This window comes from Arachis ipaensis, chromosome B3 (genome assembly GCF_059453495.1).
Source record: "Arachis ipaensis isolate K30076 ecotype BB chromosome B3, ASM5945349v1, whole genome shotgun sequence".
NCBI classification, from domain to species: Eukaryota; Viridiplantae; Streptophyta; class Magnoliopsida; order Fabales; family Fabaceae; genus Arachis; species Arachis ipaensis.
In genome coordinates, this window is record NC_142438.1 from 43,746,036 (window position 1) to 43,772,730 (window position 26,695).

The 26,695-nt window shown below is 31.4% G+C and overlaps 1 protein-coding gene across 14 annotated transcripts; it reads left to right on the forward strand.

Moving 5' to 3' along the window:
* Positions 1-231: 231 nt before the first annotated feature.
* Positions 232-16,060, forward strand: LOC107630389 (uncharacterized). Of its 14 annotated transcripts, none has more exons than XR_015907500.1 (7): positions 232-489; positions 856-983; positions 1,565-1,675; positions 1,864-1,981; positions 2,157-2,277; positions 10,503-10,565; positions 16,046-16,060. XR_015907500.1 is itself a non-coding variant. In XM_088509412.1 (7 exons), the coding sequence occupies exons 4-7, from the start codon at positions 1,896-1,898 to the stop codon at positions 7,919-7,921; spliced, it is 342 nt and encodes a 113-aa protein (XP_088365538.1). In that variant the 5' UTR covers positions 232-489; positions 856-983; positions 1,565-1,675; positions 1,864-1,895; the 3' UTR covers positions 7,922-8,225. The 14 variants fall into 14 exon arrangements, 1 of the variants encoding a protein (XP_088365538.1); XR_015907504.1 differs by lacking the exons at positions 10,503-10,565; positions 16,046-16,060 and adding exons at positions 5,194-5,269; positions 5,460-5,474 and having other exon boundaries at positions 2,157-2,264; XM_088509412.1 differs by lacking the exons at positions 10,503-10,565; positions 16,046-16,060 and adding exons at positions 5,194-5,269; positions 7,800-8,225 and having other exon boundaries at positions 2,220-2,277.
* Positions 16,061-26,695: the final 10,635 nt, after the last annotated feature.

A 26,695-nucleotide genomic window follows, 5' to 3' on the forward strand; every position in this document is an offset into this window, starting at 1 on the left:
TCAATGACTTATTTAACTTTCAAAATTTTGATATTATACAATGAATAATTAAATTAAAATAATATTATAATATAGAATATAGATCCATTTATATACTGAAAATAACATTATAAAGACCTAAAGACCAAAACACCCCTAAGAACCCATCCTTCTCTCCTCGTTCTCTCGCTCATGTTGCCCTTCCCACCCACCGCTTTATATAATTCTTTTTTGATATTTCAGTCGAAAAATATAAATACAAACATTTCTTACTCCTCTTTTTGAAGCTCCAATTTTTCTCCATAAAGCAGACGAAAGCGAATCTCATTCTTTCTCTTCATTATCGAATTCTTTTCTTTTTATTCATTCTTCTGCTGTATTGGGTTTTCTTTGAATTACGATGTCAATGGCGAGGCCTAATCAGGAGGCAATTGAGACATTTATGAGCATCACTGGCAATTGATCTAATGAAAGCCAGCACCAAAAAGATTCACAACCAGCGATTTCAATGTACTTGGCTTCTTCTTTTCTTTTCTTTTTTACTTCTATTTCAATTTTCATGGCCAAGAATTATGCACTGCTGATTTTCATGTTGTCAGTCTTTTCAATGATAAGTCATTTAACATTCAAGAAACGCCATTGTTGTCGATGTTCTTGAAGGTTTTTGGTGGTCTTCTTTCAAATTCCATAATAACTGAAATCTTTTTCTCCTTCTAAAATATTGGATGCCTCAGATTCACTGGTTCTTGTTTAATTTTGTATTCTTTTTCCCCTCATTTTTCTGAGGATATGATGAAATTGTTCAAACTAGGGAAGTTACATTTGTTTCGGGTTTAGGAGCTTTAACTTCTGTGGGTTTTTTTTCTCCTTTGCAAGATGTGTACAGAAAGAAAGTGGCTGAGAAACTGAGTTTGCATTCAGAAGTAAATCTGTTGAAGATGCTGGTTTTTAGGGCAGCGCTTTAAAACATTTGCAATCACCAAATGTTCCGTAAATTGCCAAAGGTTTCTGTTCACTCTTTTTCACTACATTTTTGCATCAATCTGTCCATAACATATTCCGGTTGATTGGCTTATTCATTATTGTTTTCAATATAAAAAGAGAAATGATTGTCCGTGTGATAGGCTATGGTACCAACTTTTCCTGAAGAAAGCCCTGCAATAAGTAAATTCATAAATGAAAATATGATAGGAAGAAACAGAATTATTCTTGAATTATTTGTTCTCACTTACCAGAAGCTACAAAAGTCTCAGATGCATAGAACCCTATTCCATTGATTCCACTAGCATGTTCACATATTTTAAACCAACACCAATCTGAAATTTTGTAACGAACTATTAGAAACCTTTGATTTGACCAATTTTATTATGTTTGTGGCTAAGTTTCTGCAGTGAGTAGTATGTTACTTACAACTAAATAGCGTATATATTTTCTTTGGAACAAATCCAATAGATTAGCCTTAGGAAGGCTTTGAACAGTTACAATTAATCCTGTTATCCAAAACATATGTCAGTTTAAACACCAAACTTGTTTGATTCAATATATTCAATCTGTATGCATATCTATTGACTTGATGTACTTTAAGTTTTGGTAGAGCTGAAGATTACTTGGCTAGAGGCTCAAGGCCTACTACAGTCCCCTCTTGACCATGCTCCCTACATTGTGGTGATTGAAGGTTTTGAATTTGAAGGATGAGGTACTTTGTTCTTGCTTTATGTCTACACTATCTATTACATGAGGGGAGAAAGATAGAATACTTGCACATTCTTAATGATATGGATGCATTACTTGCCTTTAAAATTTCTTCCTCTTTTTTGTTAGATCGAACTACACAATAATGGAAAGTTGTTTAGATTGTTGACCTTGATGCCATATTTCTTGCAGTTGTGGCATGAGAAAATCCAAAACAAAACAAAATGGTGTGTTACCAAGTGGATATGCACGGAGGATTGGGTCCTAAATACAGAAAATTAAATACGGAAAATTGGCTGAACTACGGAAGGTAGTTACCATTATTTAATTGTTCTTGTCTTAATCCTGAATCCTTTTCTTTACAAAATTGAAGAGGGACTCGCATTTGTTTAATATTTGAATCTTTATTTTCTTATCATGAATGTTGTGTTTTTGCTGCTCCATAAATGACACATTGGTTATCAAATCATTGTGGTGGTGAAAAGATCTAGAAGACTCAACGTAAAAATTGTCTAAGTAGTAACCAAGTTGAGTGTCTCTTGTTGAAGCAATCATTGGCCAAGCTTTTTACCAGTGAAGCAATCAAGTCTGAGGTATGCATTCAAGGTTAGTTTGAATTTTTTCTCCATTGCGATACCTTCACTTTGATCAGTTCTGATTTCATTTATGTTGTCTACTACTACTACTAGTTTCTCTTTGATACTCTTGAGCACGTATCACTCTTGTTTAGAATTGACTGCAGCATAACATGAATTTAGGTTTTCTCTTGCTTAGAGTTGCAACACTACTACTACTACTACTACTACTACTACTTGTAGCACAACTTGAAACTACACTTGTAGCACAATTTGAATTTAGGTTTCCTCTTGCTTAGAGTTGACAAGTTGACAATGAAACTACTACTTGTAACACTACTTCAATTTAGATTTCCTCTTGCTTAGAGTTGACAACACCACAACCACTACTACAACTTGAATTTAGGTTTCCTCTTCCTTAGAGTTGAATTTAGGTTTCTTCTTGTTTAGAGTTGACAAAAACACTACTATCACTACTACTACTACACAACTTGAGACTACTACTTGTAGTACCACTTGAAACTACAACTTGGAGCACAGCTTGAATTTAGGTTTCCTCTTCCTTAGAGTTGACAATAACACAACTACTACTTCGTCTTTCTTATAGTTGACAACAACACAACTACTACTACTAGTACTACTACTACTACTTGTAGCACAACTTGAATTTAGGTTTTCTCTTGCTTAGAGTTGCAACACTACTACTAACACTACTACTACTACTACTACTACTACTTGTAGCACAATTTGAATTTAGGTTTCCTCTTGTTTAAAGTTGACAACAACACAACTACTACTACTACTACTACTTGTAGCACAACTTGAATATAGGTTTCTTCTTGTTTAGAGTTGACAACAACACAACTATTACTACTACTACTACTTGTAGCACAACTCAACTTGAATTTAGGTTTCTTCTTGTTTAAAGTTGACAACAACATTGCTATTAATACTACTATTACTTGTAGCACAACTTGAAACTACTACTTGTAGCACAACTTGAATTTAGGTTTCCTCTTGTTTAGAGTTGACAACACAACTACTACTACTACTACTACTTGTAGCACAACTTGAAACTACTACTTGTAGCACAACTTGAATTTAGGTTTCCTCTTGTTTAGAGTTGACAACACAACTACTACTACTACTACTTGTAGCACAACTTGAATTTAGGTTTTCACTACTACAAAACTTGAGACTACTACTTGTAGCACAACTAGTTTATGTTTCTTCTTGTTTAGAGTTGACAACAACACAACTACTACTACTACTTGTAGCACAACTTGAATTTAGGTTTTCTCTACTACACAACTTGGGACTACTACTTGTAGCACAACTTGAATTTAGGTTTCCTCTTGCTTAGAGTTGACAACAACATAACTACTACTATTACTACTTTGTCTTGCTTAGAGTTGACAACAACACAACTACTACTACTACTACTACTACTTGTAGCACAATTTGAATTTAGGTTTTCTCTTACTTAGAGTTGACAACAACACAACTACTACTAATACTCAACTTGAGACTACTACTTGTAGCACAACTTGAAACTACTACTTGTAACACAACTTGAATTTAGGTTTCCTCTTGCTTAGAGTTGACAATAACACTACTATTATTAGAACTACTACTTCGTCTTGCTTATAGTTGACAACAACTACTACTACTTGTAGCACATCTTGAATTTAGGTTTTCTCTTGCTTAGAGTTGCAACACTACTACTACTACTATTTGTAGCACAACCTGAAACTAATATTTGTAGCACAACTTGAATTTAGGTTTTCTCTTACTTAGAGTTGCAACACTACTACTACTACTACTACTACTACTACTACTACTACTACTATTTGTAGCACAACCTGAAACTACTTCTTGTAGCACAACTTGAATTTAGGTTTCCTCTTGCTTAGAGTTGACAACAATTCAACTACTACTACTACTACTACTTGTAGCTCAACTAGAATTTAGGTTTCCTCTTGCTTAGAGTTGACCACAACACAACTGCTACTACTATTACTACTTTGTCTTGCTTAGAGTTGACAACAATACAACAACTACTACTACATGTAGCACAACTTGAATTTCGATTTTCTCTTGCTTAGAGTTGACAACAACACAACTACTACTAATACTTAACTTGAGACTACTACTTGTAGCCCAACTTGAAACTGCTACTTGTAGCACAACATGAATTTAGGTTTCCTCTTGCTTAGAGTTGACAATAACACAACTACTACTACTTGTAGCACAACTTGAATTTATGTTTTCTCTTGCTTAGAGTTGCAACACTACTACTACTACTCTTTGTAGCACAACTTGAAACTACTACTTGTAGCACAACTTGAATTTAGGTTTCCTCTTGCTTAGAGTTGACAACAATTCAACTACTACTACTACTTGTAGCACAACTTGAATTTAAAATTTCTTTTGCTTAGAGTTGACAACAACACAACTACTACTAGTACACAACTTGAGACTACTACTTGTAGCAAACTTGAACCTACTACTTGTAGCACAGCTTGAATTTAAGTTTTCTCTTGCTTAGAGTTGACAATAACACAACTATTCCTCTTTCTTAGAGTTGACAATAGCACAACTGCTACTCTACTACTACTAGATCCTCTTGCTTAGAGTTGACAACAACACAACCTGAACAACTGTAGCACAACTTAAATTTAGGTTTTCTCTTGCTTAGAGTTGATTGCAGCAGAACAACTTGAATTCAGGTTTTCTCTTAGATTTGAATGCAGCACAAACTGAACAACTGTAGCACAATTTGAATTTAGATTTTCTCTTGCATAGAGTTGACTGCAGGACAACTTGAATTTTGGTTTCTGTATTGGTTCCATCTTTTGAAACAAGGTGCTACTACTACTAGATTCTCTTGCTTAGAGTTAAATGCAGCACAACACAACTTGAACAACTATAGCATACTTGAATTTAGGTTTCATCTTGCTTGGAGTTGATTGCAACACAACTTGAGTTCAGGTTTCAGTGTTGGTTCATTCTTTTGAAACAAGGTACTATTACTACCACTCCCTGAACAACTCCAGCACAACTTGAATTTAGGTTTCCTCTTGCTTAGAGTTGATTGCAACACAACTTGAATTCAGATTTTAGTGTTGGTTCCTTCTTTTGAAACAATTTACTATTATTACTACTACTTGAACAACTACAACACAACTTGAATTCAAGTTTTTTCTTGCTTAGGGTTGATTGCAGCACAACTTGAACAACTGCAGCATAACTTGAATTCAGGTTTTCTCTTGCTTAGAGTTGACTGCAACTAGCATACTAGAAAGAGAGAATGAGAATTTCCGTGCAGTGTTGTTTCCTTCTTTGAGCTTCGTTTGAGATTTCTTTGTTATGGTTTTCTGATGTCTATTTTTTGTAATTGAGGAAATGGCTAATCATGGTAAAGTGAGAAAATGAAAAAGCCATTAGTGAAAAGAGGCAAAAGAGATAAATTGAAAAAGCCAAAGTAATTTTTTGTGTATTTGGTTTTTGTTGAACTAGGTTTAGTTCTCCTTAGCCAAGTTGGGATAACACTTGGTGGCCGTTGAACTAGATTGGAGTTTTCCTTAGTTAAGTTGGGATAGCACTTGGTAGATACTAGGTGTAGGTTAGAAATTTGGTGGGTGATACTAGATGAATTAGGTTGTAATTCAATGGTATTGGTGCATATAATCAGTTTGATTATAGTGAAAATTCCACCATGGTTATGGTGGAGACTGGATGTAGGTTTCATTGCACTTGGAAACCGAACCAGGATATATGCTTGTGTGATTCTCTTTTTCTGTTATGTTTTGTTCTGCTTTTGAGTCAACCCCCTTCTCAAGTTCTAAAAGATCTTGGCAAGGGTTACAGGTTAAAAATCACTACTCTTATCACTAACCAAAACATAATAATTACAAAGAGTGAACCTAATTCGTCAATCTCTACAAATTGTGGAAAATCAATAAAGCTTAATTAATCTAATTCATAAATGTTAACCAACTTATTAATTGAATTTAGTAAAAAGTTAATGTTACTAAAAACAAGGTTAATTAATAGTTCTAAATTTGTACTAAAAATCATTTGGTCTTTAACTAAATAAAATCGTACCTCATGAGTTAATATCTCCTACTAAAAACAAGGTTAATATAGTTTGATATAGTGTTAGTGTGTGGAAGAAGGGTCCAAGTAGTTAGATGTGTAAAGTGTACGTTGGATGGGATTAGGGGAACAACAAGCTTTATTATCAAAGTGTATTAACATTTGGATTCGAATTTCGCTAAGTAACTAACATCCAACCAGTCAATTATTAGCTAATTTATTATTAATTAATAATTTTAATTTTTCAAATGATCATTAATCAATTATTATTTAAATTTAAATTTTAAAAAATACAAAATTTAAAATTGTTAACCGAATGACATTGTCCTTTTCTTTTTTGACTCCAAAAATCACATCCGTTCAATTTTGGTACTGCTAATTGTAGACAGAAGGACACGTCATTAATTGGGTTTATTGAAACCAAAACCACCTACTTATACTTTTAATTTTTGTCAACAACAATTATAATAGTCATTCATAATTTTTTTTTTACCAAAGATAGGAGACTCGAATTCGCAACTTCTTAATTGAGTATGAGAAGATTATGCACCGGATTCGATGGTTCCAGAACGTTTGGATCATTAAATGGTCTCATAACAAAACATGTTTTTAAGTTTTTTAATAACTAATAAATAGTCCTTATCTAATTTTAATTACAAATTAATTCCATATATTTTATTTATCATAAAAATTATTTTTTATTTTATAAATTATTATTTTATCATTAATTTATTATGTTTATTAACAATCAAAAATAAAAACAATAACGAATTAGATCTTCCATTGATCGTAATAAACTTTTTTGCTATTCCAATCGATTAAAAGATTATATTTGATCCGTGACGTTCGTTCAGGACTGTGAAATCGTGTTTCTTTAAAAATCAATCGATTGGATTATCAAAACAATCGATTGAATTTCAAATTTTCAATAATTCAATCGATTGGACTACAAGTTCTTATCACAAAATAATCGATTGAAAATTACAAGGCAGCATGATTTTCACAAAAATCAATCGATTGGTCATATTACCCAATCAATTAAACGATGACTAAAATGTGGATTTTTAATAATTCAATCGATTGCTTATACTATCCAATCGATTGCTTATACTATCCAATCGATTGAATGCTTCAAATTGAAAGAATTGATTGATAATCCACTATTAATGGAAAGAATTGAGGATATACATGCCTATTCAATTTTCCCTTTTTCTTTTCGTGGTCACCATAACATTCACACTAAGGTTAAAGTATTCTTAAAGACTTACATAATTGAGATCGACGACATTGATTAAAAAAATACATGTTAATAGAAGTTGTTATATTCAGAAATTCTACTTAATTATTATTGGTGGTAGGCTGGGTGCAAGTATATATTAAATTATCAACTACTATTATGATTTTGTGAATAAGTGTTACTATTTTCTTATATGTATGATCTTTTGTTGCTCCTAGGTGAGGCTTTTCCAACGTACCCTAGAACCTACGATTTGGTGCATGCAGACGGACTTCTATCCCTCGAAACTTCTCAGCAGCGCAGATGCACTATGCTTGATATGTTTATTCTTTCAATTTGAAGCATTCAATCGATTGGGTAGTATAAGCAATCGATTGAATTATTAAAAACCCACATTTTAGGCATTGTTCAATCGATTGGGTAATATGACCAATCGATTGATTTTTGTGAAAACTATGCTGCCTTACAATTTTCAATCGATTGTTTTGTAATAACAACCTGTAGTCCAATCGATTGAGTTATGGGAAACCTGAAATTCAATCGATTGTTTTGATAATCCAATTGATTGATTTTCAAAAAAACACGATTTCACAGTCCTGGACGAATGTCACGCATCAAATATAATATTTTAATCGATTGGAATAGCCAAAATGTTTATTACGATCAATGAAAGATCTAATTCATTATTGTTTTCGTTTTTTATTGTTAATAAATATAATAGATTAATAATAAAATAATAATTTATGAAATAAAAAATAGTTTTTATGATTAAATAAAATATATGGACTATTTATCAGTTATTAAAAAAGTTTAAAAAACATGTTTTGTTATGGGACCATTTAATGGTCCAAACGTTCTGGGACCATAAAATTCTTTGCCGAAAGACTATGCCATTTAAGTTATAACTCATTGGCCTAGCTGTTCATATTTCATTTATCTATAACAATGTGGTTATTGGTTAAATTAAAGGAGTCAAGTTATGTAGAGGAAACTCCATTCGTGTGTTTGATCACAATTTAATCAGTATGGCTTATTGTATTCATTTAACTGTATACAGTGACGGACCCAGAAAATTTTAGGAGTGGGGGCAAAAATATATACACTAAAATAAAATTTGTTAAACATTATTAATTATATATGGAGATATAAAAATTTAAAAAAATTAGTGAACACTTTTATTTTTAATATACTATTCATTATATATAATTTATAAAAAATATTTTTTTATTTCTAAAACTTGAACTTAAAATATTTTAATTAAATTATAGAAAATTTGTTATCCTAACTAATTTTTTATACACATTTAATAATAAAAAACTGAATCAATTAGCACATTAACAACTAATGGTACACTAGTATTTATAATTTGAAACTAGAATTATATATAAATAATAGAAAAATTAAATTTGTATATAAAAAGTATGTTTATATAAAATAATAAAAACATAATTTACAATTTTTTTCTTTCTTTCTTTTTAAAATAATTAAATTTATTATATATTTTTTAATTTAATTTTAATATAATGTTAGATAAAAATTTTTATGCATCTATTTAATTATGTATTGTAATTTAAATATTTTTTTATTAATATATTTAAAAAATATATATATTCTAAATTAGTAAATTAATCAATTTATTTTAAAATTTTATATGCAACATAGGTACATATAATAGAACAAAAGATATAAAACAAGTAATTAGGATGAATAAATTGAGAATAAAATAAAATATATAAATTCATGAAGAGAATAAAAAAATAGATTAATACCTAAACTATAATTGTTTGAATTAAAATTTGCAATTAAAAATATCAAAAAGAGAAACAATAAAATTGAAAGATACATAGAGTCATAGAGAGTTATATAAAATAAAATAGAGAATTTAAAATTTACCTTTTGATGAAAAAAGATGACCACTAGACAAAGAATAGAAAAAGAAAGTTGAAAATCTGAAACTAAGAAAAGGGTTTAAGAGAATAAATGAGTGACGGCTGGGATTTAAAAACAGAAGAAGACTAAATTTAATTAGGTTAACTAATAATCAAAATCATAAAAAAATAAAAATAGATTTAAACTTTTAATAATTAGACTTAATTTATTTATAGTGGATCATTTAAAATTTTAAATGAGGGCATATTATATATATATATATATTTGATTTTAAAAAATCAAATGACACTGGGGCAAGTGCCCCCTCATTCATAAGCATGGGTCCGTCCCTGTATATATATATATATATATATATATATATTTGATTTTAAAAAATCAAATGACACTGGGGCAAGTGCCCCCTCATTCATAAGCATGGATCCGTCCTTGACTGTATATATACCCCTTAAAAAGATGGTAAACAGATAAAAAATTAATTATTAATTCAGTCATTTAATACTATACATGTTTTATTGAATTTTCGTTAGTAAAAGAATATGCATATGCCTTACATTTGTATTTTTGATACTTAAAATCTTAAATATCAATCCGTCATCAAACATATTTTTGAGAGACGCAAAAATTATACGCATCAAACAACTACAATAATTCTACCGACAAACACCATAAAAAGGCATCAGAATATAAATAGCGTACAATTGTTATCGCCGGATGGACAAATTGTGATTAAAATCATTAAATACGGTTGTTAGCGAATTGAGTTTGGAGATAACTAAAGTTAACCAAAACCAAATAAATTGATGCCTAAACAACATTAATTTGGCATATATAATAAAAAATATTTTAAACAAGGTACTATTACTACCACTCCTTGAACAACAGCACAACTTAGAACTTGAATTTAGGTTTCCTCTTGTTTAGAGTGTATTGCAACACAACTTGAATTCAATTTTTAGTGTTGGTTCCTTCTTTTGAAACTAATGTACTATTATTACTACTACTTGAATAACTATAACACAACTTGAATTCAGGTTTCTCTTACTTAAGGTTGATTGCAGCACAACTTGAACAACGGCAGCATAACTTCAATTCAGGTTTTCTCTTGCTTAGAGTTGATTGCAACTATGCATACCGGAAAGAGAGAATATGAATTTTTGTGTAGTGTTGTTTCCTTTTTCTTTGAGCTTTGTTTGAGATTTTTTTTTGTTATGATTTTTTTATGTCTATCTTTCTGTAATTGAGAAAAAGGCTAAAGTGAGAAAATGAAAAAGCCATTAGTAAAAAGAGGCATAAGAAATAAATTGAAAAAGCTAAAATGATTTTATGTGGATTTAGTTTTTGTTGAATTAGAATTAATTCTTCTTAGCCAAGTTGGGATAACACTTGATGACTGTTGAACCATATTATAGTCTTCCTTAGTCAAGTTGGGATAGCACTTGGTGGATACTAGGTTTAGGTTAGAAATTTCGTGGGTGATACTAGATGAATTAGGTTGTAATTCATTGGTATTGGTGCATGTAATCAGTTTGATTATCGTTGAAATTTCATTATGGTTGTGGTGAAGATTGGATATAGGTTTCATTGCATTTGGAAACCGAACCAGGATACATGCTTGTGTGGTTCTTTTTCTCCGACATGTTTTGCGCTACTTTTGAGTCAACTCGCTTTCTCAAGTTCTAAAAGATCTTGACAATGGTTACAGATTAAAAAATCACTATCATTATCACTAATTACAACATAATAATTATAAAGAGTAAACCTAATTCGTTAATCTCTACAAATTAAAGAATGTTGATTAAGCTTAATTAACCTAATTCATAAATGTTGACTAACTTACTAATTGAATTTAGTAAAAAGTTAGTGTTAACAAAAACAAGGTTAATTAATAGTTCTAAATTATTAATCAATTTAGACATTAGTAACTTAAGATCATCATAGTTTTCAATTCAATCCAAGAATAAAAAAATATATTTTATAACTAGTTCAAGCATTTTGTTAAATACTTAGAGTGTATAAGGATAAAACATCATAAATTACAACAATTGATAAAAACTACAACTATCTAATTCAAGAACACGACAATAACATCTCAAATAAGTAAGAATAACATAAAATATCAAATTCATTAATAAAAAAACATAAATCCAACAAGAGGTTATAAACTAAATGACAAGATAAAGAAAAATCACAAGAGAATCTAAGCAAAAGGCGAGGATGTATTTAGTTAGGTGGATTAAGAATTTAAACTTTGATTAGCCTAAATCTCTATCTAACCTACAATAACTTTTTTAATCCTAATGTATAAATCTAATTACCCATAATGTTTTATCCATACTTCACTTTTCACACACATCTATGCATCTTTAACTAATTCACATCATATATGCACCAATTTCTAAAAAGAGTAAACTACTAAAAATACATCTAAATAATTTTGTCCCTAACAAAAATGCACCCGAATTTTATTATCGAAAAAATATTCTTAAATAATTTTAAAATGCAACAAAAATGTCCAAAAAGAATATTATCTTTTTGTAAGTGGCAAACGACTTTTGTATTTGACAAACTATTTATGCATTTAATCCAAAATTTTATAGAAATATTTAGATAATAGTTTAAAAAATACACACAAAAAACAAGATAAAAATTTAATCTCTATATTTTTATTTTATTTTTTAAAAGTATTATTGGCTATTGAAAAAAATATATACTAAGCGAAAATTTATCAAATTTTAAGGATAAAAATATCTTATTTATCTAAATCGCATCAAAATTGAATCTCTAAAGCATTTTTTTTAGAATACATATTTAATATTAGGCATTTTTAAATTATTTGAGAGCATTTTATTGATAACAAAATTCGAGTGCATTTTTGTCAATAATAAAATTATTCGAGTGCATTTTTGGTAGTTAACCTTTCTAAAAATTTTATTTAGAACATCTATCATTTACCACTACTTTACCTATGACATTTTGGGAGGAGTCCTTCTCAAGTATTGTCTACTTATTAAGTAGGTTACCTACTTGCATTCTTAATCATTTATCACCCTTTTAAAAGTTGTACAATAGAAAACCAAATATACATTGCCTAGAATTTTTGGTTCTGCTTACTTCCCTTTTCTAAGACCATATAATAAACATAAATTACAATTTAGATATGAAAATTTCATTTTTCTAAGATATGACAATAATCATTATGGTTTTAAATGTATGACTAAATCAGGCAAAATATACCTATAAAAAATGTGCAATTTGATAAAAACAGTTTTGGGTTATACTCTGTGTACACTAAAATTATCCATCAAAGTCAGCCATCAGTATAAAATACATATTAGAATATAAATATACATTGAAAATAAATTAAACCACACATGTATTTATACATAAATACATTAGTGACTAATTTTAGTGGCTGATTTTGGTGTACAAATAGCATTTTTGAACCGTTTTTTGTACTTGTTTGGATGCCATTATTTTAATAAAAAAAGATATTTTTTCAATGAAAAAAGATCTTTTTTTTTTTATTTTTTAGCGTGTTTGGCAAATTTCGAATAGTAAAAGTAAAAGTATTAGAAAAATCAGAAAAACATCTTTTTTGAGAAGCTGTAATTTACATCTTTTTTTAAAAGATATTTTTTCTTTAAAAAAAAGATATTTTTCATGTGATAAATAAACAAAAAGTACTTTTATATTGTTATATCCAAACATAATTGATAGATAAAAAGATCTTTTTATATGAAATACCCAAACATAAAATTACTTTTACTTTTCCATAAAATCTTTTAAAAAAAGATAATTAAAAAAAGATATTTTTTTTAGAAGCTCACCTAAACAAGCCATTTATATGCTGAATTATTCTCACATAATACTACTTCTCTTACATCTACTATTGGCAATCAAAATTCTGTGACTACTTACCTTTCTTTTCCTCTGATGTCTATTAGTTCCATTCCTAATACTACAATGATGTACACTCTTACTCTTACATTTACACATACTCAATCTCCATCCTTGACTCATAGCAAAGAACATCTACACATTGCAGAGGACAATGTTAACACAACACCACGCACTCAAATTGATTCATCATCAAAAATATCTTTGCACAACACCAACATCATCCCAATCAATGGAATTGAGGTTTGTTTTCCACCTATTATTGATAATACTAGCAACCAACATCCAATAGTAACAAAGTCAATCTGGTGTAAGGAAAACTACTCTATATAGTGTTACTACTCCTCATGATTTAACACAAAACTTGCCAAATAATGTGACGCAAGTTTTGTAGTGTGATCATTGAAAGGCTGCTACGAATGCTAAGTACGAAGCACCGAGGCAATGTGGAACATGGACATTAGTTGAACCACCCCTTAGTGCCCCTATCATTGGCAATAAATGGGTCTTTTCTATTAAAAGAAACAACAAGGTGATATTATGAGATATAAAGGCAAGCTTGTTGCCAAAGACTTTCTCCAAGTTGAAGGGACCGATTATGAACAAAATTTTCCCTTGTGATCAGACCATCCACATCGAATTGTCCTCAGCATTGCTAGGGGTGTACATAAAATAACTAAATTGTGGTTAACCGATTAAAAAATTATAACCACATTTTGGTTAACCAATTTAATAAAACAATTTTAAAAATCATATCCATATTATTAAAAAGTGGTTAACCAAAACTAAATTTTAAAAACTGATTTTTAACCGGTTAACCAAAACCAAAATCAAATTTTATACAACTCTTGTAATCAAATTTGTTAACCGATTTTTTTATAAAAACCGGTTTTTAACCGGTTAAAATTGATTTTTAATCGGTTAAAAACCAATTTTTAATTTTAATTTTTGAAAAATCCAATTTTTTTTATATAAAAACCGGTTTTTTAAAAAAATCAGTTATTTTTTAAAATCAATTTTTTTATAACCAGTTAAAAATCGGTTTTTGAATTATCTAACCAGTTAATAACCAGTTTTATCATATAAAACCAATTTGATTAATTAACCAAATTATATTTTTGGCTAACCCAAAAATAGATTTGGTTTTTGGATTAACCAAACCATATACAGCCCGAAGCATTGCTCTATCTCAAGGATGAGTTACGAGATAGTTTGACTTCAATAATGCCTTTTTAAATGGCATTCTCACTAAACAGTTCTATATGACACAGCCTTAGGGCTATGAACTCTCAACTAGAAATCTAGAATGCAGACTAAATATTCTTTATGGCCTTTAAAATGGAACCAAGAGCATGGTTCTCGACTTCAAAATATACTTTGTAACACTTTGGATTCAATAGCATTATTTTTGATACTTCTCTTTTTATTAGACAAACCTCAACCTATATTACTTATATGCTCATTTATGTAGATGATATTGTTGTCACAAGTAATAATGCTCAAGAAATTGAAGTTTTAATAGCCAAATTAAATACTATTTTTCCATTGAAAGACCTGAGAAGATTCAACTTCTTCCTTTGTCTTGAAGTCACTTATCAGAATGACGGCAACATCATGTAATCTCAAGAAAAATATGCTAGAGTTATTAATAAAAACTGGCATGATAAATGCCAATCCAGTGCCAAGCCTAATGCTTTCCAACCTCAAATCATTTGTCAATGATTCTGATCTCTTTGATAATCCAAAACTATATAGGTTCATGGTAAGAACTTTACAATATTTAGCTACAACCAGAGAAATGACTCAGATTATTCTATTAATCGTGTGTCTCGATTTTTGCAGCATCCTACTATTTAGCATTGAATGGGTTGCTTACTTTTCAATATGGAGATATAAACAAAGTGATATCAGTAACAAAATTTAAAGATGCAGAAACCAAAACAATTGCTGAATTTTTAAGAGATTACTATGATTTTCACCATGATTTGTTAGGTGTAATTTGTCTACTTCTCATTGTATTCCCTGTTATATTTGCCCTTCTATTTGCATACTGCATTGGACACCTCAACTTCTTAAGGAGGTAAAATCATTTTGTAAAGAGTGCCCCTATAGAATATACAGGTCAATATGTAAATCATTTGATTAATAAAATCTTATTCTTGTGTTTTTGACTTTCTGTATGATATTTGTTTAGTGTATCTTCTGACATGCTTTTCCTATTGTTTGCTCCGACCACACTGAGAAGCAAAAATTTTTGCTGTCAAAATAATCAGTTAATCAGTATCCATTCTTCTTTCTTTCTTTTTTGCTTAACTATTATATTATATTTACATAGGATTAAAAAATTTTATTTGGTTTTTATTTTAATTAATGTAATTTTAAAATTTTTGTGTAGTTTTTTATAATTTTATATATCATTTTAATATAATTTGATTATTCCAGTTAAACTTCTAAACTGATAAATTAGTAATTAGAGTGATTCAATGACTGATTTAATTTTCAGAACCTTAATATTATCTAATTAGTAACTAAATTAAGATAACATTATCACTCTTAATTATTTATGGTAACTTTTTATCAAAGTCTGTTATTTGTAGACCCATTTATATACTAAGGATAACATTATAAAATTTAGATTCTAGCCACTAACCATTTTTATTTTTGGACATGTGAGAAGAAGACTGACGCTCACCTAGTCAGAAGGGTGGATGAAATGGAAGATGGACAAGGAATGAAAGGCAGAGAAAGACCTAAGAAGACCATCCATGAAATGGTCAAACGAGATTTATATGTAAACGGTTTCTCTGTAAACATGATACATGATAGAACTCAATGATATCGTTTGATCTATATAGGTGGAACAAGACTTTATTATTGTTGTTGTATTAATTTTTTGTTTATATAATAAATTATTCCCATATTTAATATAATGATATAATATATTTATTTTTAATTAAATATGTATTAAAAATTAAAATATACAAAATATATTTTTTTAAAAAAAATAAAACTTGACACAATAAAAAATTAAGAATGGAACTTATTACAAATTAGAGAAATAAAAAGAAACAAGCACAAATATAAATAAAGACACAAACTAAACTACTCAAGCACAATATCCTGCACACTATTATGTACTCTAAAGTCTAAAATATATAAGGAAAAACTACCATTTGTACCCATGAACTTTACGAACGCTGACAAAAGTATCCATGGAAGAAGAAAAGTGACTTTGTATCCATGAAAGGCTGGATCCGTCTGTCGATAGTACCCGAACGTCATTAAAATGTTAGCTCCGTTAAGTTAAAAGCCAACATGACACGTTAACTGCTTACCTGACTTTTGATTTTTAATTTGAATTTTTTTAAGAACCTTCCAGGTGGATATAGAAGAGAGAGAGAGAGAGAGAGAGAGAGAAACGTTAGAGTCACTTTGCGCCATTCCATCTTCTTCCTCACCACCCTTATGCATGTCCTAGCAGAGAGAGAGACGTGAACCACGTACTGAACCCAACGCCACCAATCAATCCGCCCAACCGCATCCGTCCGCCCAAAACACCACCGGCGACCAGCATCGCCCAATCATTCTTCCATTTTCTTCTCCATTTCCCTATTTCTTGAGTTAAACCCTATTTTGGTCCCTGAGATTGGCAAGTTGTACTGATTTGGTCCCTGACTTTTCAATTGCTACAATTTAATCCTCTAGATTCAAAAAAGTACACCAATATAGTCCCTCGTGTATCTTCCGTCGCTGGAATTCAACACCGTTAGTGGCGTAGCTCAAGTCTTGTTACGCTAGATATATTAAAACGACGTGGTATGCATTTTGGCACTAAAGAAGACACTAAATGACGTGGTTTGAGGGTTTGAACAATACTAAAACATTATATCCCTCCCTTTTGATATTGTTCAAACCCTGAAATGACATTATTTAGTGCTCTTTTAGCGTCAAAACGTGTACAACGTCGTTTTAATATGTCCAACATGGTAAGACTTGAGCTATCTCACTAACGGCGTTGAAGAGGGACTACATTGGTGCACTTTTTTGAATCTGGAGGACCAAAGTGTTGCAATTAGAAAGTCATGGACCAAATCAGTGCAACTCGCCAATTTCAGGGACCAAAATAGGTCTTAACTCCTATTTCTTCCCTCCTTTGGGCGTAGTCACTCTGTCTCAGCGCGAACAGCCCCTGCTTCGCATCTTCCAGTCCGGCGAGGAACCAAGGGCGGCGAACTTTTGTGCCGATGCGACCGCCGCTCCTCCGCGTCGCCCAATTTCTTCGTCCTTCCCTCTCATCAGCGCAGGTTCAATTCCCTTTCCCTGCTTCCCTGTCTTTCTTCTCTTTATTTTTTATTGCTTTTTCATTCTGTTTTAGTGATCTGTGTAGGTTAAGTTACATGATTTCTGTGTTTTGAATTTTCTGGGTTGTTTGATGCCAACATAGAACTAAACACGCTGTTTTAATTTAATTTGCTGCACACCACATGCTCGATATATCGCCTGAATGAAGTTTGTTATTTAAACCTTATATCTGATTAGCATAGGGCTTAAGTTTTGTTTTCATTACGCATTTTAATTCACAAATATGCAATTTTCTGAACTTTGTGATGATGATTGTGATTAAACTTTGGTTATGCGCTAGTTGAATGTCCTTGTTGAACACCAAGTTATCTATATGTTGTTGTCACTCAATGAAGAGATACCTACCTAACAAAATATAATTTGGTAAATTCTTCATATTTTACACAGTTGAAAACAATACCACCACCACCATAATATAATTATAGTTTTCAGAGGATATTTTTCTGAAAACATTCACTATTTTACACGGGTTGGCACTTGGCAGCAAGCATAGCCTATTACATATTCCTCACCAAACGTCATAACATGTATATCTCAAATCATTATTCTATAAATCAATAATTGAAACCCCATTTTTCATGTAATAAATAATGAAAAGGATTAAGGGATGTATTAGGCTGATGAATGCAGTTTAGCTAAAATTTCAAATAATGTATAACTAAAATTTTACTAATTCTCAATTATTCTAATAAATTTAAATCATATCTTTTTTATTGTGTAATAGATTTATAGAAACAATAGTCATTTAATTATTGAGTGAATCATATTTTGTAATTTAATAATTAGAAAAGTCAAAAACATTCTCTAAACTTTTTCGTGAGTCAATTTTAGTGAGAATAGACAATTAACTTTCCCATGAACTAGGATTTGTTCATTTAGTGGTAATAGACATACCTACATAATTAATAAGATTTACATGAATAATAATATTTTAAGAAACTAATTATCACGTTAATGTTTGAATATTTTTTATCTTAAATATTTTTTATTTTAAATTTTTATCTATTGTATAACTAAAATATTTTTATCTATTTTATCTTAAATATTTTTATCTATTGCAGTTTAGCTTCTCTTGTTGCTTGTCTCAAATAAAGTGCAACTATTTTCTAAACTTTTTGATGATGATTGTGATTAAACTTTGGTTATGTGCTAGTTGAATGTCCTTATTGAAATAGTAGGTGTATTGATATGGACTGTTCATTCTTTTTTAATTGACAGAAATGGCTACCACAACGCATATCACATTAATAATACACCATAGAGGTAGATTTGAAAGGGGATCGGATTTTCTAACAAATAGGATTTTCTAGTGTGAATTTGTTTTTTGATGAAGTACTTACTGTAATGAGAGCTCTATGAACTCTTATATTATGATTTTTTTGTAACTTATGCCTAGTAATTAAACAGCACAACTTGATGCTTTCATGTTCATAGTTTGTAAAGGTTCTATTAGGTACATTTGATTTGCTACTGCTACATCAAACTCATACCCTCGGGTTGAGGCTTTTGTTGATAACTGCATATGAGTAAATTACTTCAAGGTTTATTATAGCTTATGGAATGAATATTTAGTTCCATTTTCAGGTTACAACTTTGCTATTTATTTTACAATACCATATTTCTGGCTAGATTAAGACAAATCACGACATTTATATTTCTTTTTTTTGTCAAAATTGAGTTAACTCCAATCTAACAGATATCAAATACATTAACAATCATGGACATTAATGTCATAACACAACTTGACTTTTTCCACAACAAGTGAAGATAGTAACAGAGTTTTGAAGTTCATCATCATCGAGACCAACCAACTTCTAAGTTCATCATCATTGAAACCAAAAAGCTGCACAAAAAGACCCCAAGACAACATACACCATAAGCACAGTTACATATTGATTAATTGGAGTAGATTCAGCCCTACACAAATCAGTAAACTCAAAAAATAGTTATAATCCATGACCTAATAGTTCTAATTTCACCTTGGAGCTTCCCTATCTTTAACAAAATCTTCACACTATTCTCTTGAATCTCTCTTCTTTGCCCAGTGAGATTGACCTCATGGTTACTACAGGAGCTATCTTAATTTTTTCTAATAAGGGCTCTTGCCAGTCCCTCCCATCCTCCGTCAATCTCATCCACCCATACAAAATACTTGCAATCCATCGTCTGTAGTGTGAAAAGGAGGAATAAGGAATCATTCACAATAAGTTAATCTGATCAGAAGCACAAAAGCAAAAAGACTTACCTTCCATAGAGGACACCTTACGAACCATCTCCCAAGATTTGTTAAGGTTCCAGATTGTAGCAACACCATGCCCTGTCCATAAAAGCATCTTCCAGACAAAGTCTTCTCTTCACCCCTCTTGGAAGACAAAGTCCCTTCTTCGCTGATCCTTCCATTCGAAGAACATTGGTTACCTCTGCTTCTCCTAGACATTCTAGGATTTTGAAATTGAAATTGGGAAAACAGTTGAGGATAAATTAGGGAAATGGGTGATGTTATAACGGTATATTTATGCTTGGACACGTTAGACTGCTGATTCAAAGCCAGGTAAGCAGTTAACATGCCATGTTGGCTTTTAACTTAACGGAGCTAACGTTTTAATGACGTTCGGGTACTATCGACAGACGGATCCAGCCTTTCATGGGTACAAAGTCACTTTTCTTCTTTCATGGGTACTTTTGTCAGCGTTCGTAAAGTTCATGGGTACAAATGGTAGTTTTTCCAATATATAAAATACATTTGTTTTCAAATATAAACGATAAATTAACAAATTAAAAAATAATTAAACTAATAATTTATGTGTGTTTATTTTTTATTATTTTACAATATAAATATGATTAAACTAATATTTATTTATAATTTTTTATTGTGCTAAGTTTTTTCTTTATTGTAAATTAATTTGTTCTCCAATTTTACCTATAGTCACAATTTTTCTCTTTCCGTCATCACCGAAAGTCACAAAACCTTCATCGTATTTGTCAAGTTTGATGAAAAATATAGATTTTTCGGTCATGTACTTAGAGCATCTACTATCCAAGTACCACATGTCATTCTTCTTCTTGGATGCTAGGAAAAACTGCACAATTCTTTTAAGTGACCTTAGGTATCCAAATCATTTTGAATCCTTTAATGTTAAACCTTCTTGGTTGTCCAAAAGCATTGCATTTGCTAATCACTTTGTAAACTTTATCACTAATTTTTCTTTCAAAGATAAAATATTGAATAGGTAAATAACCAACCCGATTGTATGTATGACAAAAGTTTTTTGTTGCTGTTTTTCAATGTGATTAGGGTTTTGAAAGCTTAAGTTTTTGGATGTTGAGGCTTCATTTTTAAAATATAATTTTTCAAAAACAAATTCAGATTTTTCTTGATATCTCAACCCAGCCTTCACAAAGAGAGGTCTTTAACTAGCTAAAAATTTGTCCAAATTTTTAGAACTTTGGGCAAATTTAGCTATGTCTTGATTTAAACCTTTAATCACTTTATGCAATTCTTTCATTTTCTTCAATGCAATTCAAGTAGGTAACAACAGAATGATTTCCATCAAGACTTTTAATTTCAGATTTAAGCCGTTTGTTTTCTTCAGGATCAACAGTATTTTCGGCTTCTTTTAATTTTTCTTTGAGGTAAGAATTTTCAGCCTTTAAAATGTCATTTTCAGATTCAAGTTCATGACATTGATTTAAAAAATTTCTAATTTTCTTAGTTCGATCATCAATCATAAGATGGAGTTCTTCATTAGAGGGTTCAAGAAAGATTACCTCATTATGGTAACTGTGGTCGACTATTAAGCATGCTTGAAAGTTGTGGTCTAATTCATCATCCTCTTCACCTCGTTCTCCAGATCTTTCCAAGAAGCCATAGGTCTCTTCTTCTTATCCTTTCGAGACTTGTCTTCTCTCATCAGCTTGGGACAATCATATTTGTAATGTCCAGTTTCTTTACAGTTGTGGCAAATGACCTTGCTTATGTCCTTTTTTGGTTCCTTTGAGCTGCCTTCTCTGTTCTTTTCTTTTTGTCTCATCAGTCTTCTAAGTTTTCTAGTAAAAGACACAATCTCGTCATCTGATAAACAGTCATTGGATTCATCATCCAATAATTTAGCAACAGATTTAAGAGTCATTCCTTTCTTTTTTGTGTTATTTTTTGTGAGTGATTTCATATGCTAGTAACTTTTCTCTCAACTCATCATAGGTCATTTGGCTTAGGTTACTGCTTTCAAAAATAACAGTAATTTTGGTTTTCCACTCTTTTGTTAGGCTTCTCAAGACTTTCCTCACCAAACTTGATCGGAATGAGTAATCACCATAGCATCCAAGCTATTAATGATGATAGAGAACCTCTCAAATATTTCATCTATTGATTCTCCTTCCTTCATAGAAAATATTTCATACTCTTCACTCAGCATGTCAATCCTTGTTTCTTTAACTTGTGTGGTGTCCTCATGTGTAACTTGGAGCTTACACCACATTTTCTTTGCTGTTTTGCATCTTGAAACCTTTCGGTATTCTTTGAAGATGATAGCACAGTTCATCATGTTGATAGCCTTAGCATTGATTTTCACCTTTTTGCTTGTCATCATCATTCTACTCTACTTTAGCTTTAGGAGAAACAACACCTTCAACACTTGTTTTGGTTGGAATTTGAAGACCATTCATGATTATCTTCTAGAAGTTATAGTCTACTGATTGAACAAAGATCTTCATTCTTTCTTTTCAGTAGTTGTAGTTTTCCCATTGAAAAATAGAGGTCTATTATTTGATTGCCCTTTAGTCAGTGTATAAGCCATTAAGTTGGATCCCATGTTGTTTGTCATCTGAATATTTCCTCCAAGCTGTGAAGCTTAGTCTCTTTGAGACCAAGCTCTGATATCAATTGTTGGATATCAGTGGCTAAGAGAAGGGGGTTGAATCTTGGCCTCTTTTTACTTTGCTTTCAAACTGAGAATCTGTTGAGTCACTTTGAGTAGAAACTTAAGAGACACTTTGGTTTTGTCTTTTTTTGAGGGAGGAGTCAAAACAGAATAACGAGCATGGTGTATTTCAGTGAAGTATAGCTGGATAGAATATTCATGAGATAATTTTGTTTTGTCTCCTAAAGTGTGGAACCAAAAGCAGAGAAGAGAAAGAGAGGTGACACAACCATATATCCTGGTTCAGCTACTTCATGCAATGTAGCCTACATCCAGTCTCCATCACAACAATGATGAAATTTCATTATCTTTGAACAAGATTATAAACACCAATTTTTTCTAGGATTCTACCCAATTCTATTTGGGACAAATCTAGTTTCTAACCCAAACTAGATTTGACTAGGAATTTACCCTAACTTTTAATAGTAAAGTGCTCATCCAACTTGCAAGGGAATCCCCTCAAGATCATGACAACAAAATAGAAAATTTTACAAAAGATTTCTAAAATAAACATAGACTTTTTTCCAAGTCTAACTCTCTTGTCTTTTTCCACCCAATGACTTTTTCATACAATCATTGCAGTATTGCCTTTTACCATTGAAAACAAAGAAAGACTAGACTGAGAAAATAAGATATTCAATGAGAACCATGAAAGAGAAGAAGATAATAGCTCTACAAGCTATAGAAACCCAAACTTGTACTCTCACTCCTTACTCCAATCTTTGGCTGTTCACCCCTTCAATAGAGGAGTGAAGCTTCTAAAGCTTGAAACTTGCTTTAGCACTTGTTTGACTTCTTCTCCCAAAAATCAGAAGAAGTAGCAGCGGCGTCACAGAGGAGAGATAGAGTAGAGGCAGTGACTGAATCATATATGCATCCTATCTTCTATCTCCTCTTTTAATCCTTTTCATCTTGCTTATTGAATCTAAACCTTTCATTCTTGCTTTGGTTCCAAATCATATTTTTGAATGTTAATTTACAGTGGAGTTTCATCATCTTCAACATTTTCAATTTTCTACTTCTATGTGTGCAAAGAGATAATTTCTTCACCAAGTTTCAATGAAGCACAAATCTAGAAATACGTCTCTGATGATACTTTAGAAGTGATTTTTGCTTTTAGCCCTAGTCTCTTTGACTTCCTTCTTGTTTGATTGAATTGGTAACCCATCTTTTGTTTTCTTGATTTTGCCCTAACTCAGAGTTTTTCTTTTTCTTGCTTTGCTTTAGAAAAATCACGTGGGGTTGGCAAAGAGAAGAGAGAGAAGAGAGAGATTGGTTTCGGAGTGTGATGTTTAGTTCATATGGGAATGAAATTGAATTACTTAGTAGCAACCAAGTGAATTATTAGACTTGGATTTGGACCATTGATTTCGGCTTGTTTATGGATTTGGGCTCACTTCATCAATTTGAGGCCTAAAGCATTTCTTTATTTCAGATAGGGATTTGTTGTTGTAATCAACAATTCTTTGAGCTTGAGTATATGTGTGTGTGGGCCTATTTTTTTGCTTCTTGGGCTAATGTGATTAAATTAATTTTCTACACACTAAACAAACTAATCTCACATATAATTGGCTTTTAACCCAATAATAATGTTTAATCATCATCTTTAAAATGTTGTTAGTTCTTCAAACTCAACAATTTTTTTCACCCCACTTGTCAAGCCTTCCTCCAAATCTTCTCAAGTTAGAATCTTCTAATTTTTTGCTTAGCTTTGTTCGGGTCACTTGATAAGTTAATGAGGATGGGGAAATAGTCTGATTTATACCTGTAAAGATGTTGCATAGTTGTCTTCGAGCTGGCCTTTCTCTATTCAAGATTTGCAAAGTCTCTGTCTAGACATTCTTATATATTGTTCTGCGGGTTGGCCATTTGTCCAAGTGAAAGAATGACCAACATAGCCAGGTCCTAAAGACCAATGTCTAGAACATCTTAAAATCCCTTGATATGTGAATAGATGACTCTATTTCTTCCTAATTTCTCATGTTGGCTTAGGACCTGGTTAAAATCTCCAAACATCATCCATAGCATATTAGATACACTACAAAGAGCTTTAATTAAATCTCAGCTCACATGTTTATTCTGATTTTTTGGACAGCCATAAAACTCCGTTGCTCTCCATTTTTAATTATCATCTTTTTAAACCACCTCTATATGGTTAATCAACATTGAGGTAATGTGAACCTCCAACAAGCTATCCCACAAACATGCCAAACCTCCACCCCTTTGTCTTTCTTCTCCTCGACAATCTATACTAACAATATTTCCGAGTCCTACACTATACTTAGTATTGTTATCTCCTCTGATTTCTTCCTTGTTTCCATAAGGAAAACAAAGTTGGGATCTTTTTTTTTAATAAGCTTATGCAAACTCTCATTGTCCATGGGTTCCAAGTCCACAATAATTCCAATTTATGGTTTTTATGGCTCTCGGCAGAGCTGTCTTTGCCTTTCCAATCATTGAAGTGATTGTTATCTTCTTAATATGTGGTTCTCCTCCCTCCCCGAGTTCTATCCCTACTATACCCACTTTCCTCTCACTCCCATAAACTCAGTTTCCATATTGTTATCCTTCTCGATCATGGGTTCTTTTGCTTGTCGCTTCCATTTTCTCCATGTCCCCTTTGCCCATTTTTTCCTTCTGATTGGTTATCTCTTGTAATTTTGTTGGATTCTTTTTTGTTTTCTTCTCTTTTATCACTATTTCCTTTTCCTATCCATCCTTTGGTTGTTGTTTTTTTCCTCTTTTTTTGCAATCTCTCCTGTCTCTTTTCCATCTCCTTTTATTTTTATAGATTGTTAGTTTGAACTCATGAGAACCTCTTGGACATCAGCCCTTTTTTTGACAGCCCCCACTAGTCCCCTCCTACACTGAGAGTTTTTGTGGTTTCCACCGCAGATGATTAACCTGTGCTTTCTTCAATGACAGACCCTATTGGGTCTTTCATTGTCAAACTTGCCAATTTGTCCATTAATTTCTCAGTGAGTGCCTCATTCTGTTTCATATTTTACCTTGTTCTCTCTCACCAACTTCGTCTTCGTCTTCTCCAATTGTCTTCAACTTCCTGTCGTCTCTGCCTGCTCTCTGTCCTGCTCGCCATCGTTCATCGCGCTCAACCGCTCTTTGTCATACTCTTCCCAACTTCTCAGATCAAAAGTCAGTGCTTTGAAGATATTGTTATTGAATGAATGTGTTTTGTGTTTTGAAGATATTGTTCTTCGTCATACTTTGCAGGTGATTATGATTTTGTGTGTTTTTTTATGCTTTGTTCAATATTGTGGGTTGTAATTATTTTGTGTAGTAATGTGCTGCTAGAGAGTGATATGCTGGTTTGTGTTTTGTGATTAATTGTGCTTAGATTGTGAGTTTGTGACTACATTTTCTGGAGTTATGTGTAGTTAGAGAATTAGCGCCAATTGCTTGAGTAATTAATCACGTAGAACACTAATTAGAATGATTTTTTTCACTTGGAGCCTTGAAGATGTGAATGTCATAAACAATGTCATTTTATTCTAGTGTAATGTTCACGAACATTATAATTTAGACTGCTAAGCAACAACTTGCTTTCTGATTTTGTTATAGTTTAGTATGATTTGTTAGGTTAAAAGATTTTAATTTCTGAACTCTGATGTATGGATCCTGCTCCATATGATCATGTTTTAGGAATCAATATTAATTAAATTAATCCTTAATTCAGTATTCAGTATATGAGATTCACAGTTCAAATTGTACGTGCTTTCAATTGGAAAAGAACGAGAAATCTATTTTGATTCCCAAAACCATCGTAATGACAGGAATTTATTTTTGCTTCCTGCTACAGATGATGATCAAGATCTAGGTTTCTTTGCCAATTTCCTTGGCATCTTCATTTTTGTACTGGTGATAGCTTACCAATTTGTTATGGATGATCCAAAGTATGAAGGGAACTAGGGTACTCTGAATTTCAGTGCTGTTGTGCTCATTCTGCTCACTGCTAGTACTCTAAATTTTACTACATTGTTGTGCTTTCTGTGCTCTTTGTTTTTAATTTAATGAAGAAATAGATGAAT

Coding starts and splice junctions, on each gene's coding strand:
- LOC107630389 (XM_088509412.1), top strand. CDS start 1,896: ATGGTGTGTTACCAAGTGGATATGCACGGAGGATTGGGTCCTAAATAC. Junction 1,982..2,219: donor AATTGGCTGAACTACGGAAG/GTAGTTACCATT, acceptor CTCTTGTTGAAG/CAATCATTGGCCAAGCTTTT. Junction 2,278..5,193: donor GTCTGAGGTATGCATTCAAG/GTTAGTTTGAAT, acceptor ACTTGAATTTAG/GTTTCATCTTGCTTGGAGTT.